This window comes from Haliotis rufescens, unplaced genomic scaffold, assembly GCF_023055435.1.
Source record: "Haliotis rufescens isolate VD_foot unplaced genomic scaffold, xgHalRufe1.0.p SCAF_19, whole genome shotgun sequence".
NCBI lineage: Eukaryota > Metazoa > Mollusca > Gastropoda > Lepetellida > Haliotidae > Haliotis > Haliotis rufescens.
The window spans coordinates 17,948,555-17,972,594 of NW_025963879.1; the positions used below are offsets into that span (position 1 = coordinate 17,948,555).

Sequence of the window (24,040 nt, forward strand, 5' to 3'; positions counted from 1 at the left end):
CTGATAGTGAACCCAAATATTCATTTTACCCTAATATATGATCTCCTGTAGTATGACCACAACGATAACACCGATATATTGTGTATATGAGGTCTCTCGCTGTCGATTTCAGATTCCAAGAATTATCTCCCTTTCACGACTAAACTCCTGCTGTGAGCAATATCAATTTCTTGGTCAGGAAGCTAGCTGGAGTTGGCCCCCTTATAATATGTAGCGACGCCTTCATTCGTGACCAACTCGTGCTATTCCGAGACAAGCCGAATAGCGACTCGTGTTCCTCTCGTGGCCATTCTTGCGACTGCATTCCGTCAAAGCGCAATAGGGCATACCTAAAACAATAGTCAACTCGTTGCGTAATGTTTCACGTATAATTCCCCCATATATCATATATATTCCAGATACTATTGAAAACACACTGAGACTTACGGTATTATACGGTATGATTGAACACATTTAACTGTATTAGGTATATTTTAACTCAAGACATATGTAAAATATAAATATATTCCTTTAGGGATTCTTTGACCAAAGTACTTGAAGTGATACGCGCATGCTGATTGGTTTGTTGTATTTTCGCACATAACATTCAACGATAGGGGACGAGTTCTTGCAGGTGACGGAGAGGAACGAGTGGTCCAGTCGTCTAAGGCGCCGCGAATCGCTGTGCAGAGTTGCGTCCCTTGAGCACGCCAGAAACCTACGATTTAGGGTTCGAATCCCGGTTCGCCCCAATTATGTTTCTAGGTTTGTCAGGACCGTACCCGTGCTCGTGGGTTTCAGCGAAGTGGTAAACGTCTGAGACCTGCATCGCTTTGGGCTTTCCTCCCACATTAAGCTGACAAGCCGTGATATAACTTGAATACTGTTAAAAGCGGCGTTAAACCCAACTCACTCACACTCACTCACTCCAATGAAAATTGCTGCACATTCCAATGATACAATCAGAAGCAGCCCATGACCACGTCGCAAGGTCCATTGTCTATTTGTATTTAAAGGTGGCTAACTCTGTGATATCCATATATATCTGTGAATCACCTTGGATACTGACTAAATATTATGACAACTGCACAGTTAGACAATGAACGTCGGACGTTTGTCATTTCCCATTAGACATTAATGAAATACACACATTGATAATGTTGATGATTCTGCCTCATGGAATATTACACATCAATCCATTATACTTTTGAAATTCATGATACAGCTGTGTGCATTGACTTTACCTCACTATGTTCTGTTATGCTTCCTGAAAGTTAGGGGCGGTCGGGTAGCCTAGTGGTTAAAGCGTTCGCTCGTCACGCCGAAGACCCGGGTTCGATTCCCGACATGGGTACAATGTGTGAAGCCCATTTCTGGTGTCCCCCGCCGTGATATTGCTGGAATATTGCTAAAAGCGGCGTAAAACCATACTCAGTCAGTCCTGAAAGTTATTATAGGGGCGACATTGTTTGACAGGCATTTCTTAGACGTTGACGGTAGACAAAGGAGTCTTGTTGACAACAGTATAAGGATATATACCGAAACCTTGCTATAAGAGTATATCAAAGAATTTGTTATCCATAAACTGTGTCTATTTTGTCCAAGGATGTGTTGAAACATATCACGTGTACGACTGAATAACTCATAGGACTTTTGCATTGTCTCAGATTTGTCCTGGCGTGGATCTGACGTCACGTGTCCTCTGACATTGGAAGATGATGTGGCTTTGGTATGGGAGATTTCGAATTCCCGTGAAGATGACACTGACAAAACGTGTACATTCGCTAAAATGCTTAAATTGTGTACACTGTACTTATAGTAAATACCTTTTTTGATATACGGATATTTTTTTAGAAAAATAACTGTAGTAACATGTAGGTGCGAAAACATATAAAGACATTTTAGATTTGTTTCCACATATGGAGTGTTTGTTTCTCTATTAAACGTACCTCGTCATTTGTTATATTCAAACGTATTGTTGTTGTTTTTTTAGAATTATGTTTCAACTTTTCAAGTTTAGGGTTAGCTTAATATGTTTTGAAAACAACAACGCAGTCATTTTATTTTGTTTAATGATAAACACCATTTAAAGGATACAGCACTGTGAATCTAACTGATAACGTTTCAGCAACAACTTGTTGCACACAAACAGGGGAAAGTGGAACCAATATATACACACATAGATTAAACAAAATGTATGAGTAACTTTTTAAGAAGGAACATGCCTATAATACCAGTTTAAGAAGAATCTAGTTCTTCATTGTCAGTGATGGTTTTACATATATTTGTAATTCTTTTGACATAAGCAGGAATTGTTTTTCATCCAGTGTTATACACAAACAACCTTAATATGATACACGTATCAAACTGTAATACATTACACAGCATTAATAACAATAATAAGATATTAAAGATGGGTGAAATAAAAAAACAATACCAATTTGTCTATAATTTGTATTCATAATTTATTATTACTTTTGTGATGACAATTTTTGTGGATCCTTGTCTACGAGGTACTTCAATTCAATTATGATACGAAGGAACAGAAACAGAATCAAGTGATGCTTTGTTTTGAAGGGTCACATGGCTTACAGTTGTGTAACGTAAGATCTGATTGTTCACACAATATTTACAACATGGTTTCAAGCAAACATATTTTGTCATGTAGAATTCTCTTTGACACTTAATCACAACTACTTCTGCAGGGTTTACTTATATCGAACAACATGCTTATGATATACATACGACACCTGTGATAGTTAGAAATCCCTAATACGAAATATTAACCAATAAGCGAAAAAGAAATAGAAACATGTTACTAACAGTTATATTCCAATATAAAATATATAGAGATGAAGAAAGCGTTTTGTCTTTGGGGATGCATGTACAAAATATACACAGCAGCTTATTTACCAACTGCTACTATCCATTCCATTCACTACACCGCAATATGAAATTGACCTATATTTCAAACGTGAAATATTTCAAATATTTCAGCCTCCATTATCTGCTGAAACAGATTCAGCTGGGTGTAAAAGGCAAAATAGTGGTAAAAAGAATGTTTAACATCTTTGAACTCAACTTAACTGATGTCACGAACAAGAGTTGGAGCTTTTCATCGATAGCAATTTCGTTATTGTTTATCGGGATATTTCAGGAACAATTTCTTGCACCTTCATCAGGTCATGTTTTTAACCATACAAACGTTCCTGCTTTCATGTTAAACTTGTAATGTAGTTGATAAACTATGCTACCCTAAGACATCCAAAGCCAGAATACTTTTTTCGCGTGATATAATCCTCAAAATAACTTTAATCATCTGAAAGGCTACGGTAGGACGTCCTGTTTCGTAAATACTGTTCAAGGTTACTTGGTTGTTTAACGCCGCACCCAGCAATATTCCATCTATATGACGGCGGTCTGGAAATAATCGAGTCTGGACCAGACAATTAAGTTATTAATGTCATGAGCATCGATCCACGCAATTTGGATCAATGACATGCATCAACCAAGTCAGAGACCACCCGATCCCGTTAGTCGCCTCTTACGACAAGCATAGTCACCTTTTACTTAAGGTTACTACTTTCGCATTAATAGTTACTGTTAGGAATTGTGTCATGTTATAACACCATAATAATGATTGTCAGGTTTCGTTTGTTGTTTAACGAACAATATTCAAGCAATAAATAATTCAGCAATATTCTAGCTATATGACAGTGGTCTGAAATAATCGAATCGGACCAGTCAATTCAGTGATCGACATCAAGAGCAACTATATACGCAATTTGGATACAATGACATACATCAACCAAGTCAGCGAGCCTGACCATCCGATCTCGTTAGTCTGCTCTTATGACATGCATGGGTTGCTGAAGACCTATTCTAACTCAAATCTTCACGAGGGAAGACAAGCATGGGTTGCTGAAGACCTATTCTAACTCGGACTTTCACTTTGATGGTCAGGTTATGTCTCGTCTAATCGTATTGGAACAGCTTGGGTTTTGTGTCATTTTATCATATTTGAATAGTGAGTGTTGGCTTTGTGTCATGTTAAAAAACTAAAGTAGCAATAATTTACACTCAACAACTGCACTCAAAAAAGAGTGTGTTCACAGAAGTGTTCATGGCGACATTTCATTACAACGAACATAGGTATCCTGGTGGTTTCAAATAAGATGTCATTCCAATTTTCAAACCGGGTAGACGGTCATCCTTAAACGATGCGCTACATCTGGACTCTTTGAACGTTATGTTTGGTCACAAACACATTTGAAATCCCATTTAGTAGAATGACAAAGCATACGATAATTATGTCCACATTTTAGTTTTACATTGACGATTTGTTCACACTTTTCCATGCAGCCATTTCGTGTACAGTCTCCACAAACCCCTCTGCATGAATGGCCACAGGAAAGATGTCGTGCACAAGGCTTCATGCACTTCATCTGTAAAGTTGACTTGTGGCATTCACTTTCAATAACGTGTCCACATGGAAGTGTCTCTTTCGTTGTAACAGCTACAGTTTTGCATGCACTTGTGTCCACAAGTCAGATCTTGCTCGCATTTACGAGAGCATTTGTAGTTTTTCTTTGAGTCTCGGCAATGCATACGACAATTATGTCCACATTTTAGTTTTACATTGACGATTTGTTCACACTTTTCCATGCAGCCATTTCGTGTACAGTCTCCACAAACCCCTCTGCATGAATGACCACAGGAAAGATGTTGTGCACAAGGCTTCATGCACTTCATCTGTAAAGTTGACTTGTGGCATTCACTTTCAATAACATGTCCACACGGAAGTGTCTCTTTCGTTGTAACAGCACACTTCTTGACATGACCCAAAAGACTGCATTGGCTACAGTTTTGCATGCACTTGTGTCCACAAGTCAGATTTTGCTCGCATTTATGAGAGCATTTGTAGTTTTTCTTTGAGTCTCGGCAATGCATACGACAATTATGTCCACATTTTAGTTTTACATTGACGATTTGTTCACACTTTTCCATGCAGCCATTTCGTGTACAGTCTCCACAAACCCCTCTGCATGAATGACCACAGGAAAGATGCCGTGCACAAGGCTTCATGCACTTCATGTGGCCAGACTGTACATTTTTACATTCTCCACAAATACCAGCGCATCTGTGCCTGCATGGCAGAACCACCATGCACAATTTGCTACACTTCCAAAGTGAAGGATCTGAGTCACACTGCATTTCTTTTGTATGACCACATTTAGGTATTGTCTTTCTTACCATGTTAGTGCATTTACATTTTTGAAAGCATCTCTTCAAACATCTTTGTCCACATTTGTCACATAGCCTTTTGCATGGTTTCTGACATTTATGCTCTCTATGTTCCATGTCATTTACATGACAAATTTCATCACACTTGTGACCACACATGAGACTGACACCACAACTCTTTGTGCATCCGCCTCTGGGAGCCTTGTTAAAGTCACTAGCAGATGAGACTGACACTGTTATCTCCGGGTGGTTCCTGCACCTCAGAAGCAGGACTGGACCAATGGAGTTTGTTGATCGTAGCGTCTGTACAATACTGGCCCACAGTGGGCTTTTTTCTGCAAATAGAGTAAAATCCCCAAAAGCAAACATTCCTTCCTTTGCTCGTGAGAGTGCAACACAAATCCTATTGTCAATACTCAAGAATCCAACAGATCCTTCCTCATTGCTGCGGACAAATGACAAAAGGATAATCTTGCATTCTTCTCCTTGAAAATTGTCAACAGAAGTCAAACGCACATCTAGGAAGAGGTCATTCTCCTTTCCCATGAGTCTCTTGATTAATGAAATTTGTCCTGTGTAAGCAGCAAGTATTGTTATGTCTGATGCTTCATAGCCCTGGAGCAGAAAGTACTTGCACAAGGCTATGATGAAAGATGCTTCATGCTCATTTGACTTACTCATAGTCTCATTCAGATGGTGTTCCCTGTGCTGGTGGGAAAGGAAAAACACGTTCTTGTCAACACCACGTATAGAGTTAAAGTTTGTAACAGAGGTATGGTCCTTCAATGTTGGGTAAATGTGTTTCATTAGGACAGATATCTCCGGTCTCATTCTGTGTTGGAATTCTAAAGTCACATGATGTAACCCATTCTTCACCAACCTTTCAAACAGCGATATGTCAAGATGGTATTTCCTCGCCAGTTCATAGACGGTAGGGTTTGGTCTGAGTTGTTGGTGGTCTCCTATGAGAATGAGGTGTTGGCACTCAGTGTTGAGGGCAGTGATTATGTGGGACTCCAGGACTTCAGCAGCCTCCTCTACTACGACAATACGAGGCGCTACAGCTTCAAGAAGAGCTGCATGTTTAGCAGCTCCTGTAGTTGTCATTCCAATGATGTCTGCTTGAGAGAGAATATCTTTATACTCTTCCCTCAAGACTTCCTTCCGCCTCTTTGCTAATTGTCTGTATTCCTGTTCTTTATCTTTGATGGATGATTTGCAATAAAGCTGATACCTTGTCACCCATGTCTTGTACAGTGATTCCCGGTCATTCATATTCAGATCCCACACATCCCTGCATTGCAATATTTGTGCATTAATGGGTTGTGCATCCATTAAAATTTTCTCTAGTCGTTTCTTCTGCTTTCGTTTGTGTGCAGATTGAACTTGTTCATTGGCACTCTGGTTTCCTTCATGTAATTTGGTGTAATGAAGCGATTGAAAACTCAGAGCCAACTTATTTGTGGCCTTTGACATCTGAACTGATGGCTTTGAAACAATATCAACCTCATCATCAACAAATCTCTGTCCGGTAATGATAGCTGCTGTTTCATCTGCCTTTGAGAGTCCTGATTTGATTTCATCCAGTTCTTCAATGGCATCATAGAGTTCATCTTCATCGACAGCTACAAGTGGTGTAGCTCCAAGCCATACTTTGATTGAGTATTCCTCGTTGTGTTCAGAGTATGTGTCCTTGATAAGCTTGTATACAGGCCTTGGAACAAACTGCTGTAAAAGAGCATCTGGAAGTATGGAGATCATTGCCTGTTTGAGCTGAGAAGTCAACTTTTGAAGAATGAAATGGCCACCTCTATTGGTCATAGTTCCATCTTGACACTGTGTCTCTATTTTTTCTTTTCCCCGATTGACATTAAATCTAAACTGTTCAAGCCATAATTTGTACATATGAGCTCTCTCAACAAATGGCATTGACAGAATCTGACCATTATCGAAAAAATCCTCTTTGATGGGTCCTTGATAACTGACATAATCCAGAACTGCTTTTGTCCAATAATCTATGAGTCGTTGGAATGTTTTTTCAGCTCGAGTACTAGCTGGTAGGTCTCTGAACTCAAGCCATGTTAAAATGGCTGATTGTCTACCCATTCTGAACTTCTTTAGAAGGCTTCTAAAGTGATTAAGTTCCATATGTGGCCTCAATACATCTTCATGAAGAACACCAAGCATGCTTGCCTCGATCCTACAGCCTACCTCCTCAATTGTGTTTTTGATAGCAGCCATTTGGTTTTTACATTCCCAATAATTGTCATGAACAATCCTTCTCATCTTTTTCTTTCTCCTTCTGTCACTGCGTAGTTCTTTCAGGTTGTAAGGTTCAAGAATTTTGCTACTGCTTCGCCCTCCGACTCGAATGATACCATATGGATGGAACTTGTGAATTCCTTCAAGGAACTGATCCAGGGCATGGTTTGTGTAACAGACAACAAGGATCACATTGTTGGACCCTGGATATGACCACTGAGCTTTGTTCTCCAAGAGAACTTCCATGATCTTCAGGCCCACATATGTCTTGCCTGTGCCTGGTGGGCCTTGAATAATGGCAAGTTCCTTCGTAAGAGCTATCCTCACTGCCTGTAGCTGAACCTCATTGAGATCATAAACCTTCAGTGGTGGCCATTTTCTTGTGTCTAGTAATGGTACTGATGAAAGATATGCCCTGTACATGTATCCTCCAAGAGCAGTCATATTGTATCGCACACTATGATCTATATATTCCGGTTCTTGGATGTTTGTTTCACAGTCAACAAGATACTGTTGGAATGGAAGGGAGTCTTCGATCTGTTGCAGTTTTGAAAGGACATGCCTATAGGCTTCAAAGTAAGCTGGGGTTTCAGCCATAATGAATGTGTCAGTTGGAGATATGTTGAGTACAATGTCAAAATCTTGCTCAAACCTAACCTCTATGTTCCCTTTCAATAAATCGTGAACAGTTCTGTTTGTTACAGTTGCAAAGAGCATCGTCTCAAAGTTGTCATTTGAGAGACAAACCAGAGAACCATAGATCAACCTTTTAGTTGACTGCCATCGAATTCTTCCAACACGAGAAACATCAAATGTCAACCGTGTGTCAACATCATCAGAGCAAATCGAGCGGATTATGTGTACATTGTGATACAACCATGTATCTGCAACCTTGTTTGGAACTTGGTCTAATTTGCATTGTTGGTACGCAAGTATACCTTTCCTCAATGGTTGGATGTAATCCTCCCGTAATAACCGGAACTGAACATCAAGGTAAGTGTCTAAGTTAGAGTAGGCTCCCTTGTCTTTGTTCTCCCTCAGGAATGGCTTCTCATCTGCCAGCAACTCCTGGGGGCTGGGAAACATCTCTAGATCCCTGTAGTTGTTCGGTGGTTCTTCATCCTCTCTTTCAAAACCATACTGCATGTGCTGAATACATGTCTCCTCCAAATCTGCTCTATATGCTTCAAGTTCAGGGTTATCATGGATCAAACCGCTATCATAGAACACTTCCCCAATAAATTGTAAAGCAACAATGCATTCCTCTGCATACCTTGGGAGTTTCTTCAGTATTTCCTGACATATAACGCACACATTGTCACAATTGTATTCAATCTCAGAGTATGTTCGGAGCTGTTCGATAAACCTTACAAGATGGGTTTCCAAAAAACCAGATGTGCATAGCATCTTCAGAACCTTTTTCAGGCCTTCTTTTTGATGCGTACGGGTTATTTTGACTACCACATCAAGGACAAGACAGACTTCATCCATGCGCATAAAAGAACTATGTAACATTGACTCAAAACCACTTTTATCACTTGCGAGTTCTAAAGTTATATTTTCAACATTGTCTTCATCTGTGAGATCTCTTAATCGTTCGAACCCAATCTGTCTTCTTTGTCCTCTTCCTCTTACCCTTCCTTGCCCTTGACGTCGGTATTCGTCCATGTCATAATAGCCTCTTGTTTGGTGTCTGTAAATATAGATACAAAACGTTTGATGGAGCCTATTGGGTTGTTGTGTGTGTACTATTTTAATATCAGTACATTACAGAAACGTGTTGTCATGGCCTATTGTCATCTATCTTAATAGTGATATTTGATAAACATTCCCATTACAACATTACTTTTGCATCATATCCATCACATGAAGATCCAAGCTAGAAAAGGTCTTCAGCAACCCATTCTTGCTGTAAAAGACAGCGATGCTTGTCGTAAAAGGTTACTAACAGGATCGGGTGGTCGGTCTCGCTGACTTGGTTGATGCATGTCATCATATCTCAATTGCGTGGATCAATGCTCATGACGTCAATCACTGGATTGCCCAGTCCAGACTCGATTATTTACAGACCGCCGCGGCGTTAAACAACAAACCAACCAACCAATCATGGTACATTTCAGGTGCAAGACAGATATTGCTGAATCTGGTTCCTTTGGATGATGTTTCTGCATTCACAGAAATTATGAATTCAGTCTTTGTAATGGTGAAAGGCCTCACCGACTCAATAGGATCATCCCTTTTAGATACATATTTTATGAGAACCAGATCTAAACTGCGACAGGACACATCTATGTTTCAAATGGTTGACTATGCAGATTTTGAGTTCAACACTGGAATAGTTATAAACAACAGGTATCCACATGTTTGATAATGTAGAATACCAATGTTTCTGACAGGAACCTTTTAGTCTATGTGAGATCTAAATGATAACCATCTGATAAAATAAACCATCTGTTCTTGCAAAAAACAGTTCTGAAACCATAGACTTGTAGTATATGCTTAATCCTAAATGCCCACATCATCAACACCAATTTCTTTTACTATTTGTATAAGCATATCAAAACATTTTTTGACAGACAGATCAGTTGATATTTTCAGTTTCAAAGAGGACTTAATCACTAAACAATTAAAATTTTGACAGTCTTCCACCATTTTTCAAAAGTATTACTTTCGTTTACCCTCAAACAATTCTAAATCAAAGTGACAAAAAACAGGTTCATAATCCTTTCAGACAACAAGCATCTTCATCTTTATCCCCCAACTAAAGGGAGAAATAACTGTACAAGTTTAGAATGAAGTTGAATTCCTTATACGGGGCAAGCTTCGATTGCAAAAGCTAATTCAATAATAATAATGTTCTAAGTCAAACTATGAAAGATATTTTGTACACCTTCAACAGTTTGCATGTATTAAGTACAACACACAACCAGGCAGCATGTTTCTGCAGGCTTCAACATGGCTAATTATTCTCTGTTGAAGAAAATGGTGTCAACTTCAGGGGATAATGCGCCTTTCTTTTCCACTGTTATACGGTGGGCAGCGGAGTTCAAGAGAGGAAGGGTGATCCAGGAGCTAAAAAGGTCTGAGCTGAAAAGGACTACCCAAGTTCCAAGATTTCTGACATGTTTCAGGTTCATCATTACTTATGAAAATGCGTATTGAGGCAGATCCAGCTCATTTTGTTGAAAAAGGAAGAGCCACTGGCTAAGCAACATTCAAAGCAGTGGAAACATCTAACATTCTGCCTTACCTTCTTCTTCCTCTTCGAGATCCTCCGCCTCCTTGACTCCACCCCCATGCACCTTTTTGATGTCTGTAACATCAAAAGATCGATGTGATTAAACCTTTCATTTGTATATGTTTAATGCGAATTATGTTTGCATTATGTGTTGGAACATTAGAACCAATCATTCCATTCCCTAGCAAATATATCTTCAAACTTCACCTGACCTTTTATGATTTCCTCCGTTTGTATTAAACACCAGTATGTCATTGTGTGAGATCTCTATACACATTTGCTATAACTCCTCCTGATGCCGTGTCTGTGTGGCTTTCTGAAGTAGTGTCTAAAGTTTTACTTAGAAAACACTATGTGAAAAGATGGACTTCCTCATCTATGTGAAATTAAGGGAAAAGGCATTTATGTTTGAAGTTGGCATCCCCATTTATATAAATAGTGCCCTATCTGCACTATCAGTCATCACGTCTCCCTCACACAGCTCTTCTTTGTCTCTGCTATTTCGATGCAATGATGATGATTTTCTTTTTCACAAGTGACACTGACCCACTCAAATGGTTGCTCTCCTGTTTTATAGGAGAGGGGCCGGATCGAAAATCGCTGCACGTTGATTGGTCCAAAACGAGGCGCACTGACTGGTCCATTCCAGTGCCTGGCCTGCACCGCGGTTTTCCAAAACGACCCTACCCTTGTGTTTCTTTTCCATGGGAGAGAAAGCACAACTCGGTTCGGGTGCTGTCTTCTGATTGGTCAGTGCTGTCTTCTGATTGGTCAAAAAGCCAACCCTCTGATAGGTCAGGTTTCGATCCTGTTTTGGGGAAGGTTTGTCTATAAATCAAGGAGATCAGACGTTCATCAGGCACTCATCACCATCATGATGAGCAAGCAGAATGATGCATACCGTTTGGAGAGGAAAGACATGACACGATCAAGACGGTTAAGAACCGCTAACCATACGTATCGTTTGACATTCAACCCAGACTTCTTGGAAACCGTACCACCAGACCGCAATCCCATACATCTACCGTCTTTATTTAACAGGGTGATCGATGACTTTATCAACAGATGTCAGGCCAGAAGGGGGATTATATTGGTCTAGGAAACCACCACCCCGCTTTGAACACTCCCATACGGATTCCCTTTCGTCGCTTTGAAGATCTTCATGGGAATTCATTATCTTCATCATCATCTTCATTAGTACACGTAGCAGATCCCGACAGGCTAGGATCAGGCAGTGGCCGTGTTGGACTTGAAGCATTTTTAAAATGTAAAAAGGGTGTTGTACGGATAAAGAATGAAGATCAATCCTGTTTGGCAAGGGCCCTTGTGGTGGCACAGCATTATGCCCAGAAGCCCAACCCTCTGACCCAAGAATGGGAAACCCAGAGAAAGAGAATTAAGAGAACAGATCGAGGTGGAGATGTTCAAGGCATACAGGCACAGGACTTGTTTCGGTGCCTTGTCATTCCTGAAGGTCCGTGTCGGGGCCTGGACGACCATGCACGTGTGGGACGCACCTTGGTCCACATCAATTACCAACTGAAAGTCTACAGTCAAGAGGTGGACCAGAGATTGATGTACAAGTGTGATGAGGCTCCACCCAATGCCACCGTGTTACATTTATTCCATCATGATCACCACTACGATGTGATCACTTCCATTCCAGCTTTTTATGCTTCTAAACATTACTGCGAACTCTGCAACCACCGTTACGATCATCCCGAAAAACATCCCTGCACCAAGCAATACCACTGCCACCATTGCCTCCACTCCAGCTATTGCGGGCCCAAGGAAGAGCACGGGATTCCTTGCTTGACATGTCAAACGCTGGTTCCCAAATCAACAGTGTTACACCCAACATCTTCACTCAACGTCAGAGGGAAAACCCAGTGCCTGTCAATCGATTCACAGGTGCCTGACCTGTTTTCAGTTGGTTTGCGTCTTGGAGATCCCCAAGGCTCATCACGAGTGCTCAGGTGAAAAACGTCACTGCTTAGTGTGTTGAGAAGCCATGACCCCAGACCATCGCTGTTACATGACTCCCCTCCGTGAAGCCCACGGTGAAGAGGAGGGCTAGGAAGAAGGAGAGGAAGAGGAGGAGGAGGGGGAAGAGGAAGAAGGCTACAGCCCAAACCGACAAGACAACATCAAATACGTCTTTTATGATTTTGAATGCATGCAAGACACGGGGGAGCACGGGGGAGCACATCCCACCTGGCCGAAAAACCCAAGAAGAAGAAGAACCAAGAGGAGGAGGAGGGCAGCACATGCAAAAGAAAACAGGATGGAACCCTCTAAACTCATTTACCAACAAAACGTCAGTGACGTCCATCACCCCAGGAGGAGGAGGTGGAGGGGAAGGGAGAGGATGCAATTGAGGTTGATGTGCCCACCCTGTTGGAGTAGGAGGAGAAGGAGACGAAGAAGACAAAGACGAAGAAGAAGAACACCACCATCAAGAAGGAGGAGCTCATTTATGTGATAGCACATAACCTATGATCTACACTTGATCCTGAAGGGTCTGTACCCACATCTGGTGAAACTCCCCACCAAGATTCGGAATGGACAACAGATTAAACAGGTGACCCTGGGATGATTGTGTTTCGTGGAACAGTTTGAATTTCATACCGTACCCGCTGAAAGCATTTCTAAAGACCTTTGGACTGAATGAACTGAAGAAAGGGTATTTTCCACACTTTTTCAATACCGAAGCCAACCAGACCTACAGAGGTCCCTATCCACCAGCCGTCATGTACGATCCCAATGGCATTTCTCCCACGGAATGCACAGCCTTCCTCCTCTTAGTCTACTGTCAGAGTGATGTCGACATTTTGAGACCTGGATGCGCTGACTTCCAACAGAACGCCATCAGGATGGTTCGCATGGATCCCTTTGTAGAGGTGATGACAGCCGCTGCGTTCTGAAAACACGATCTGAAACCCGATACCATAGCCATTCTTCCACCTCAAGGCTACCAACCCAAGAGAAACTATTCCCAGGCCTGTATGAACTGGTTAAGATATCTCATGGAGACTGACCCCGATCTGCACCTCCAGCACACCAGGAATGGAGGTGAAAAAGAGTTCACGTGTGGAGAGGGTAAACATCGGTCGGTACATTGTGGATGGCTACGATCCAGCGGCAAGCACTATCTACAAATTCCTGGGCTGTTTCTGGCATGGGTGTCAGAAATGTCACAAGACCAAATGTGGAGAACCTCATCCCGTCCTGGGCATGTCCATGGGAGCACGGTATAACGACACCCACTACCGCCTGAGTCTCTTGAACCCATGACCCTGAGGTGAAACGGGTCGTCACCCTGTGGAAATGCGAGTTTAAAAAAAGGCAACAGGAGGACTCTGCTTTGCGTGCTTCCTTGCAGGGACACCACTGTATCCACTTACCTGGTCCGCTCAACCCTCACGACGCCTTCTATGGAAGACGAACCAGTGCCACTCGATTATGCTACGAAGCCCAAGAAGGTGAAACCATCAAATATATCGATACCTGTTCACTTTATCCTTACATTTGTAAGACCGGAGCGCTTCCAACGGGACACCCGACCCTTCTCCATCAACCACCTGTGGACACGTTGTTTGAGCTGAAAGGACTTATCCAATGTCGTGTCCTACCCCCGAAACGATTCTACCATCTGCTACTACCCTACAGATCGGGTGGTAAACTGCTCTGTCCTTTGTACTACACGTGTGCCAATACCCGGTCAGACTCACCCTGACGAAGCACACGGACGAAGAGAGGTCTTGGGTATTCACGTACGCCACCGTAGAACTCCATGAAGCCATGAAGAAGAATGGCTACAAGGTGCTTCAGATCTTTGACGTTTGGCATTTCGACACCTCATTTCAAGGAGAAGCTCGAAGCCAGCGGATACCCCGAGGGATGTACCGATCACGACGCTTACATCCAGGAGATCTATGACAAAGAAAGCATTCGGTTGGACAAGGACTGCATCGAGAAGAACTCAGGACTTTGCACTTTTGCCAAGCTCTTTCTTAATTCGCTCTGGGGAATGTTCGGACAAAAGTTAGACTATAGTCAGAACGTCTATATGAACGATCCTGCGCAGTACTTTGTCTTGTGGAGAGATGAACGAAATACCATCGAGGACGTCACCGTCGTCAACAAACACATGGTGGAAGTGACCTATACCCACAAGGAAGAATTCCAAACCCCTCATTCTCATTTCAATGTCGCCATAGCTGCTTGGGTCACCGCACAAGCACCTGTCAAGTTGTACGAGACCCTTGTCCTGGTGGGTCGCAGGGTCTTAAACTTTGACACGGACAGCATCATTTACATTCATCAACCCCACGACACGAATCGAGAGCTGGGCCATTCGTTGGGTGAGATTACAGACGAACTGGACTATGAAAAGTATGGCTATGAGTTAATGAACCCCAGACCCGAAGGAACGAGCAGGGTTCACCTTGAATTACAGAAACCAACACCTCAAATTTGACACCATGAAAGGACTGATACTGGGACAATGGCCTGGAAAGGAGGGAAAGAAAATCAGCTTGGATTACCCTCATCAGATCATTCGTAAAGGACCTCGGCACGGGAATGCGCCCTGTAGACACACTCCCCTTTGGGTACAGAGACGACGAGATCATTTTTCTTATTTCATACCATTGGGGTGTCACAACGGATCGAATTGACATGGATACCTACAGAAAAAAACGGATCGAAATCTGACCAATCACAAGGCTGGGTTTTTGACCAATCAGAGACCGCCTTTGCCCTGAGCGACCTTCTGATTGGTCGAAACTAGGTTGTGCTTTCTCTCTCATGCTACAAGCCTGACCCTATGGAAAAGTAACACAAAGGTTGGTCCGTTTCGAAAACCGAAGTGCAGACGAGGCACCGGAACGAACCAATCGGGGCGCTGCGTGTTGTACCAATCAGAAAGCAAGGTGCCAGTCCCTTTCCTATAAAACAAGAGCGAACTCACATACACTGCATTCTATGATATCAACCATGTCGTCTAGATACAACTGTATGAAGTGCCAGACCGACAGTCACAGTTACCCGTTCTGCCCTGAAGTGACATGTACCGACTGCCACACTCAAGGTCACCGCTACTCTGTCTGTCCAAAGATAAGCAGTGAAGAAAAGCAGAAGACTTCCCAGGGCCCATGTTACAACTGCCAAGTCATGGGCCATTTCGCTGCAGAAGACTTCAGCAGCGCCGTCGATGTCGACATCAGTGACACAAGTGACACAAGTGCTTCATCTCATAGAAGCCATGCATATCGAGATCCGTGCCCTAAAAGAATGCATTGTACAACTCAATGCGGACGTCACACCACGTCTAGGCAAAAGAAAACGGGACAGAAGCCCCTCAAGAAAGCACTCTTCAAAGCGCCGACGACGTCATCAGTCTGAGGAAGAGGAGGAAGAAGAAAAAGAAGATAGATCATCTGAGCAAAGTGACTAACGCATGGCACATGCTGCTCCACTGTTTTTTCAAGTTTCCAATCGTTTCCAGTTTCCAGTGTTCCAGTGTTCCAGTTTTTCTACAGTTCCCTGCCGTTTCCAGTTTCGAGTTTGTTTTCCAACGGACCTTTTCAGGGCCATCCATCTCCCCCGAAAGAACGCTTTCATCCATTGCTTTGATGACCCTCTCCACCACCACAACCACCAACACCACCCCCTCCCTCCACCACCACCACTTTTTTTTAAAAAAATAGAAAAAAAATGAAAGAGGAAGATTTTACGTGCGCTTCTTATGGCCTCCTCCCCGGAACGGAATGTTCCGTCCTCTTGGAGGTGCTCACGCTTCCCGGAACCGGACATCTTGGAGGCGCACGCCACCGGAACCGGACATGCCGCCATCTTAGTTGCGCGCGCACCACCGGCATCATCTCTTCACTGACAAAGCGAGCCATTAACGTCTGCTCAAGTAACCTTGACCTTGACCATGAACTTTAGCATCTGCCGCAAGTCTTCACCAATCTCAACCTGTACCCTAGCAAGTCAACAAGACTATATCCACCACACTATCACCTACACAAATTAGCACACTACTTACCGACCGGGGCGGTCGGGAAGCCTAGTGGTTAAAGCGTTCATTCGTCACGCCGAAGACCCGGGTTCGATTCCCGACATGGGCACAATGTGTGAAACCCATTTCTGGTGTCCCCCGCCGTGATATTGCTGGAATATTGCTAAAAGTGGCGTAAAAGCTTACTCACTCACTCACTTACTTACCGACCAAGCAGGCAACGACACCATCTTAAATATCCTAAAACTAATGGCCGTAACCCATCCTCCGACAAGATCCCTAGCCATCCAATTCAGTTTGACAAAGTCCAACTTTTCTCAGCCTAACATCAGGACTACACAAAAACAAAACATTCAAAAGCCATAGAAATACGCCGCCACAAACCTTTGATCAACAGATATCAAGGGTGTTATAGACGTTAGCGACCAATTTTGTTCCATATGTAACACTATAAGTATGTGGAATAGAGCTACATCATCACTGTATATTTTTACCGTGTGTCGCAGGTATCCATGTATCAGGCAGCAGATGCTCAGGATAATATTTTATCATGAAAGTATAAGCGAGGTAAGTTTATCTGTATATACTTGGAAAATTACACACTATATGTTTTTTATAAGGTGAGTTGAAGTGAAATGGGGTTTAACGTCGCGTCCAACATTTTTGCACTTATATGGCGACGTGCATGTTCGTGTGTGTGTGTGGCTGCTTGTAATACTCCGGGCTAATGCATTTTATAGAGCTAGCCCACTGAGATACCATGCCGCAGTTTAACATGAAAACCCCATTCAGACACAGTATACTGACTCTGAACCGACCAGTCCTTGCTAGCCCATTAATGCTGAGCACCAAGCAGGGTAACAACAAGTATCATCTTTTAACGTCTTTTGGTATGACGCGCATGGGATCGAACCCCGGACCTTCCGCTCTCCGGGCGGGCACTCTACCATAAGGCCAGGGAGGCGACTTCAATGACCAATTCATCTGTGCAAACTGGGAATATAACATATCCTATATATTTTTATAATGCATAATTTCTCCATACGGTACAAACGACGATCAATGCCGGTTCGGGACACAAATTCACACGTTCAAACTTGAAATATTACAGCCTAGATCTTTTAAATAATGAATAGGTACTGACTGGGACTGCATGTCTGGAAAAGGGTATTCAAACGCGAATTAATACTGTAACCTATACCTCCCCAGGAGAGTTTCACAAATGCTGCAATAAACTGCTCCACTCGTGCTAGCTTTCACAATCCAAAAATCACAACATGCAATTGTTGAAACGTAATCAGCTTTATATTGCTGCGCTACACAACAAAGAAACATATCAAATCACAGTATCTCAAAGGGGCATTCACTGAAGGATCCGGGTGAAGGCTACCTTGAGCTGGTGTTAAAGCTGCAGGTGAAAGACGTCTCGGTTTACAGAGATCAGTGTGCCTTTGTACAAAATGATCTTAACGCTTAGGTCATCGTACCTCTCATACCGTAACACAAACCTACACCGTAGTGTTAAGGTTGCTTGTACAACGTCACCAAGGGTGTTTTCAAGCAAGTGTGTATTCTTTTCTTAACTGAAATGCAGCTACCAAACAAGGCCTAACCTTTTTGTTCCTGCCCACCAGCAAATGTAAAATATACAGCCTTATATACTCTTATATTGTGGTCCCATCGGTAATACACTTGAACCACAATTAACATTAACCATAAAAGGAGGTAGTGAGAACCGTTTCTTCACCCCTTGTGCTTTGCCTTGCATTGTTATTATCTATTCAATATCCAAACAAAAACTATTGTGACCCCTCTCTCAAGTTTTCAATTTACCTCATTTTTTTATTAAGGTTTATTCACCTCCTGCTACTGGTTACTTTTTACTTGAAGCCAGTGTCTTGTTTGAAACATGACGGGCTGAAGTGAATATTTTGCTTGTCAGTTTTAGCTAGCTGTGATCTGGATTCGCTGAACAAGACATTGAAAATAGCAAAATGACGCTATCCAATTGATTTTGATGATCGATCGGCTGTAACGGTGACTCGTCTCTACAACAAAGACGTGATGGTCTAGTTGTCATAGCTACTCTCACTGCTAGTAGTTCAACGAAACTTTACACTATGTACATATAATAATCTATATGTTTATGATTCATATCACGCAACGTGGCTCAATTGCGATAATATTCTTAATTGTCGTAAGTTAATACATTTCTAGTTTATACTTGTCACGTTTCGGTTTTCCCTTTACACATAAATGTTGTTGTTTGTTGTTGCTGTTATGAAAAACCATGACTGGCCACGAATGATGAAATCTTTCAACCATGATTGTGACGATAACATCTCGATGTGAAATCGGATATATTGCAAAAATCAATTTTTCTATTTTATTTTATTTTATTTCACATTTAGACGACAGCTAGCAATGTTACTGACTCATGATCAGCTACCTTTCAAAGAGGATTTATTCCCAAACCACACGTATCTCTAAGGCCCGGGGTTCGATACCAAAAGACGTTTAAAGAAGGTTCTTGTTGTTACCCTGTCTGGCGCTCGGCATTAAGGGGCTAAAACAAGGACTGGTCGGCTCGGAGTCAGTATACTGTGTCTGAGTGGGGTATTCATGTTAAACTGCGGCATGGTATCTCAGTGTGCTAGTGGACTAGAACAACGTACTAGTACAAAGTACTAGTACAGAGTACAAAGTACTAGTACAAAGTAGGACTAGGAAACTAGGACTAGTACTAGGATTAGTGCGCGCGCGCACACACACACACACGTGCGCGCGTTGCTATTTAAGTGCAATAATCTTGGACGCGACGTTAAACCCCATTTCACCTCACCTCTACTCCATGCTATTACATAATTTATTTTAGTTAGACAGTCTGTATAACCACACACATTTTTTTGCTTATATCGTCGCGAGTTGACAAAATCTGTACAGGTGTAACAAGAAAGATAACATTGGTGTTATTGAGAGTTGGCATTTATGTGTTCTCTGTGATTTACATAACCTTGAGGATGAGTTTCATTTTGTCATGATTTGTCCAGTTTATCAAAGTCTTGGAGAACAGTATCACCCGGCCCTGAAATGTTCTTTAGTCCTTTGTAACTCTTATCTCTAATAAAGTCTTTATTCATTACGTGTGCCAACCTGATGTCTTTGCTATATTGCTGTAATACAATGTTCTTCTTTTGTATGGGCCACTGGCCTCACGTACAGAAATAGAGATTTAAACTAAACTGAAACAGTACTTCTTGCTAGTTATTTTCAGAACTCTCAGCATGTTCAATGATCTAAAGTGAAATATATATGAAATTAAAAAATGTTTTCACCAAAAGCACATGCTTATAAGATTTCAACTTTAAGGGGATATTTACAACTAAAATAAAACAGAATATCACTACAGCTATCTGATATGCCCAGGCTAAAACAATTTACTAGAAAAAAAAGACATTTCGAAAAATTGCATCCGAATACTTGCCGGATACCTTCCGGATACCTTCAGCAATGTTCAAATTTCTTGGTTAGTTTCAAATATATTTTTAGGTGCTTCACACTTTATTGAACAGAATACACCCCCCAATCTGTGCCATTTTTTTAAGCTCAGAAGGGGTATCCGATGGGGTATCCAGTGCCGGATCTTTTGACACCCAGATTGAGGTATCCGGTGTCGGATACCCGGATTCCAGGAGGCATGCTTCCCGGTGAGGTACTGGTGTCCAATGCCGGATACCACGGATCTGGTACCCGGCAAGGTATCTGCCACCGGATACCCGGATGCGTTTTGGGTAGGTGTCCGGGGGTATCCGAAAGGGATCCGGATACCGGAAACTGCATTTTTTTGGCTGCGAAATTCATTTTTTGGGTTAAACCACATTTCCAGCATTTTTTAGAACAGACTGTATATATCAAAATGTTCCATGCCCACAGACACCCCTACCCCAACCAACACACAGACACCCCTACCCCAACCAACACACAGACACCCCTACCCCAACCAACACACAGACACCCCTACCCCAACCAACACACAGACACCCCTACCCCAACCAACACAAAGACACCCCTACCCCAACCAACACACAGACACCCCTACCCCAACCAACACACAGACACCCCTACCCCAACCAACACACAGACACCCCTACCCTAACCAACACACAGACACCCCTACCCCTACCCCAACCAACACACAGACACCCCTACCCCAACCAACACACAGACACCCCTACCCCAACCAACACACAGACACCCCTACCCCAACCAACACACAGACACCCCTACCCCAACCAACACACAGACACCCCTACCCCAACCAACACAAAGACACCCCTACCCCAACCAACACACAGACACCCCTACCCCAACCAACACACAGACACCCCTACCCCAACCAACACACAGACACCCCTACCCCAACCAACACACAGACACCCCTACCCCAACCAACACAAAGACACCCCTACCCCAACCAACACACAGACACCCCTACCCCAACCAACACACAGACACCCCTACCCCAACCAACACACAGACACCCCTACCCTAACCAACACACAGACACCCCTACCCCTACCCCAACCAACACACAGACACCCCTACCCCAACCAACACACAGACACCCCTACCCCAACCAACACTCAGACACCCCTACCCCAACCAACACACAGACACCCCTACACCAACCAACACACAGACACCCCTACCCCAACCAACACACAGACACCCCTACCCCAACCAACACACAGACACCCCTACCCAAACCAACACACAGACACCCCTACCCCAACCAACACACAGACACCCCTACCCCAACCAACACACAGACACCCCTACCCCAACCAACACACAGACACCCCTACCCAAACCAACACACAGACACCCCTACCCCAACCAACACACAGACACCCCTACCCAAACCAACACACAGACACCCCTACCCCAACCAACACACAGACACCCCTACCCCAACCAACCAACAGACACCCCTACCCCAACCAACACACAGACACCCCTATCCCAACCAACACACAGACACCCCTACACCAACCAACACACAGACAACCCTACACCAACCAACACACAGACACCCCTACCCCAACCAACACACAGACACCCCTACCCCAACCAACACACAGACACCCCTACCCCAACCAACACACAGACACCCCTACCCCAACCAACACACAGACACCCCTACCCCAACCAACACACAGACACCCCTACCCCAACCAACAAACAGACACCCCTACCCCAACCAACACACAGACACCCCTACCCCAACCAACACACAGACACTTGTTCCGTGTTCAAAGCGCGTCGTCCTGCAGACACACAAAAGAGAAAATAACGTCTGCCTGGGTGGCATTTCTCTGAAGATCGCCTCTGGAACTTCTTAGAAATGACGTTTACTTTCTGAATTGAAAGTCTTAACAATGGTTTCCGTGCGCTGTGCAATTAAGGGCGGGCGTTCACTGAATGTTAACAGATTTGTCGCGGTAGTTAGGGTTCAACATTGCAGAAAGGAAACGGCCGATCACAAAATGTACGTGATATTTATAGATGATACGAATGCTTTACGTAAACAGTCGTTATAAGCTCTTTCCATGTAAGGAACGTGACTGGCCTTTTCCTAGAAATGCAAAGCGCTATCCACGATACGGTATCTACGCATTCCATTTTCAGAAATGTGTTTATCACTGATGTGCCTAATCCTTTTGTACTTTAACAATCCTAATGCATCTGTATGATTTGACCTGCATGTATAAAATCGATATATTGGATACAATGATGTATTTATAAGTGGAGCCCTCCAATAACATACGAATTGTTTGATAGGCATTACTTAGAAGTAGACGGATGACAAGATAGACACAATTTTTTATGGATAACAACTTCTTTAATACTGTGAAAAGCGACGTTTCGGTATAGATCCTTATACCGTTGTCAAGCAAGACATCTATCTTGTAATAACATACGAGGTCAGCCCAGCCGTTGGGGCTAAATATTCATTCAGACGCCTGATAAACCTGATTTATAGTTGAAATTCATCAGTTTAATTTTAACTTAATTCATGCTTTCACTTCTACAGCATTACTCTCGTAGTACTGTCCTGGGCTTCACGGCGCAATGGCTGTTTCAATGCCTCACCCTGTTTCTCGTTCAATAATATAATTTACGGTATAAACGATTAACGGCATACTTACGACATCGGAAAAATCCAGGTAATTAGGAAGGCGAGTGCTGCATTTAATATACTGACACCATGTTCCAAGTCTGAATGAGCTTCTAAAAAGACGCACGGTCAATTTATACTGCTACTGATAAAATACGTCACGTATCGAAATGGCTTTTCTGAGAAATGACGTGTCTGGAAATATCTTGAATTGTGAAGTGTTCATACGTGCTGGTTGCGAGAATTCCCGGGATGTGTTCAAACAAGACTTTATGGGAAGCACGCAAGGCCCAGTGATCCAAGGCGCTGTAATTCAATGTGCGTGCAAGGATCCGGTGATCATAGATTCGAATCCCAAATTCACCCTGGCTATGGTCCTTGACTTGTCAGCACCTTGTGTATGCTTGTCTGTTTGAACAAGGGAAGAAACATTTGTGATCTGTGTCATGTTGCTGGATTATCTTATATGAATCTGAAACGTCTTTGAACACTGTTCACAGCGGCAATAGACCATGTAGATCTGGGGTAGAATAGGTCTTCAGCAACCCATGCTTGCGGTAAAAGGCGACTATGCTTGTCGCAAGAGGCGACTAACGGGATCGAGTGGTCAGGCTCGCTGACTTGGTTGATGCATGTCATCGATCCCAATTGCGTGGATCGATGCTCATGATATTAATCACTGGATTGTCTGGTCCAGACTCGATTATTTACAGACCGCCATCATATAGCTGGAATATTGCTGAGTGCGGCTTAAAACAACAAACAAACAAACCAACCAACAAACAATTGATCGGGGGTGGCCCGGGCCAAGATGATTGTAGGGTGTTTCATACAGTTTCACCTACAATTTCCCCTTTGTTGACTGGGTCCATAAAATTTAACTTCTGTAACGTTTCTGGACTAAAATCCAAGGTGGACGATTGTGAATTTATTACCTTTGTTAACAGTTTTGATATAGTCGGGATAACTGAAACATGGTTGACATATTTGGGTGGTTTATTCAGGGATTTTACTATCTACACAAATGATGAGCGGATATCAACTCGGGGTCGTCTCTCAGGTGGAGTAACAGTATTAATCAGAAACACTTTAGCACATCTTGTAAAGTGGACCA

General features: G+C 42.9%; 1 protein-coding gene across 3 annotated transcripts; it reads right to left on the minus strand.

Annotated features, from left to right (window-relative positions):
- Positions 1–2,033: 2,033 nt before the first annotated feature.
- LOC124137545 (NFX1-type zinc finger-containing protein 1-like) lies at positions 2,034–23,075 on the minus strand. 3 transcript variants are annotated; one of them, XR_007221956.1, is made up of 4 exons: positions 22,958–23,075; positions 10,736–10,798; positions 3,909–9,178; positions 2,034–3,856 (listed from the first exon to the last, which is right to left on the minus strand). XR_007221956.1 is itself a non-coding variant. In XM_048398952.1 (4 exons), the coding sequence occupies exons 1-4, from the start codon at positions 22,960–22,962 to the stop codon at positions 4,227–4,229; spliced, it is 4,713 nt and encodes a 1,570-aa protein (XP_048254909.1). In that variant the 5' UTR covers positions 22,963–23,075; the 3' UTR covers positions 2,034–4,226. The 3 variants fall into 3 exon arrangements, 2 of the variants coding, with proteins under 2 accessions (XP_048254909.1, XP_046359849.2); XM_048398952.1 differs by having other exon boundaries at positions 2,034–4,291; positions 4,599–9,178; XM_046503893.2 differs by having other exon boundaries at positions 2,034–9,178.
- Between the last annotated feature and the right edge of the window lie 965 nt (positions 23,076–24,040).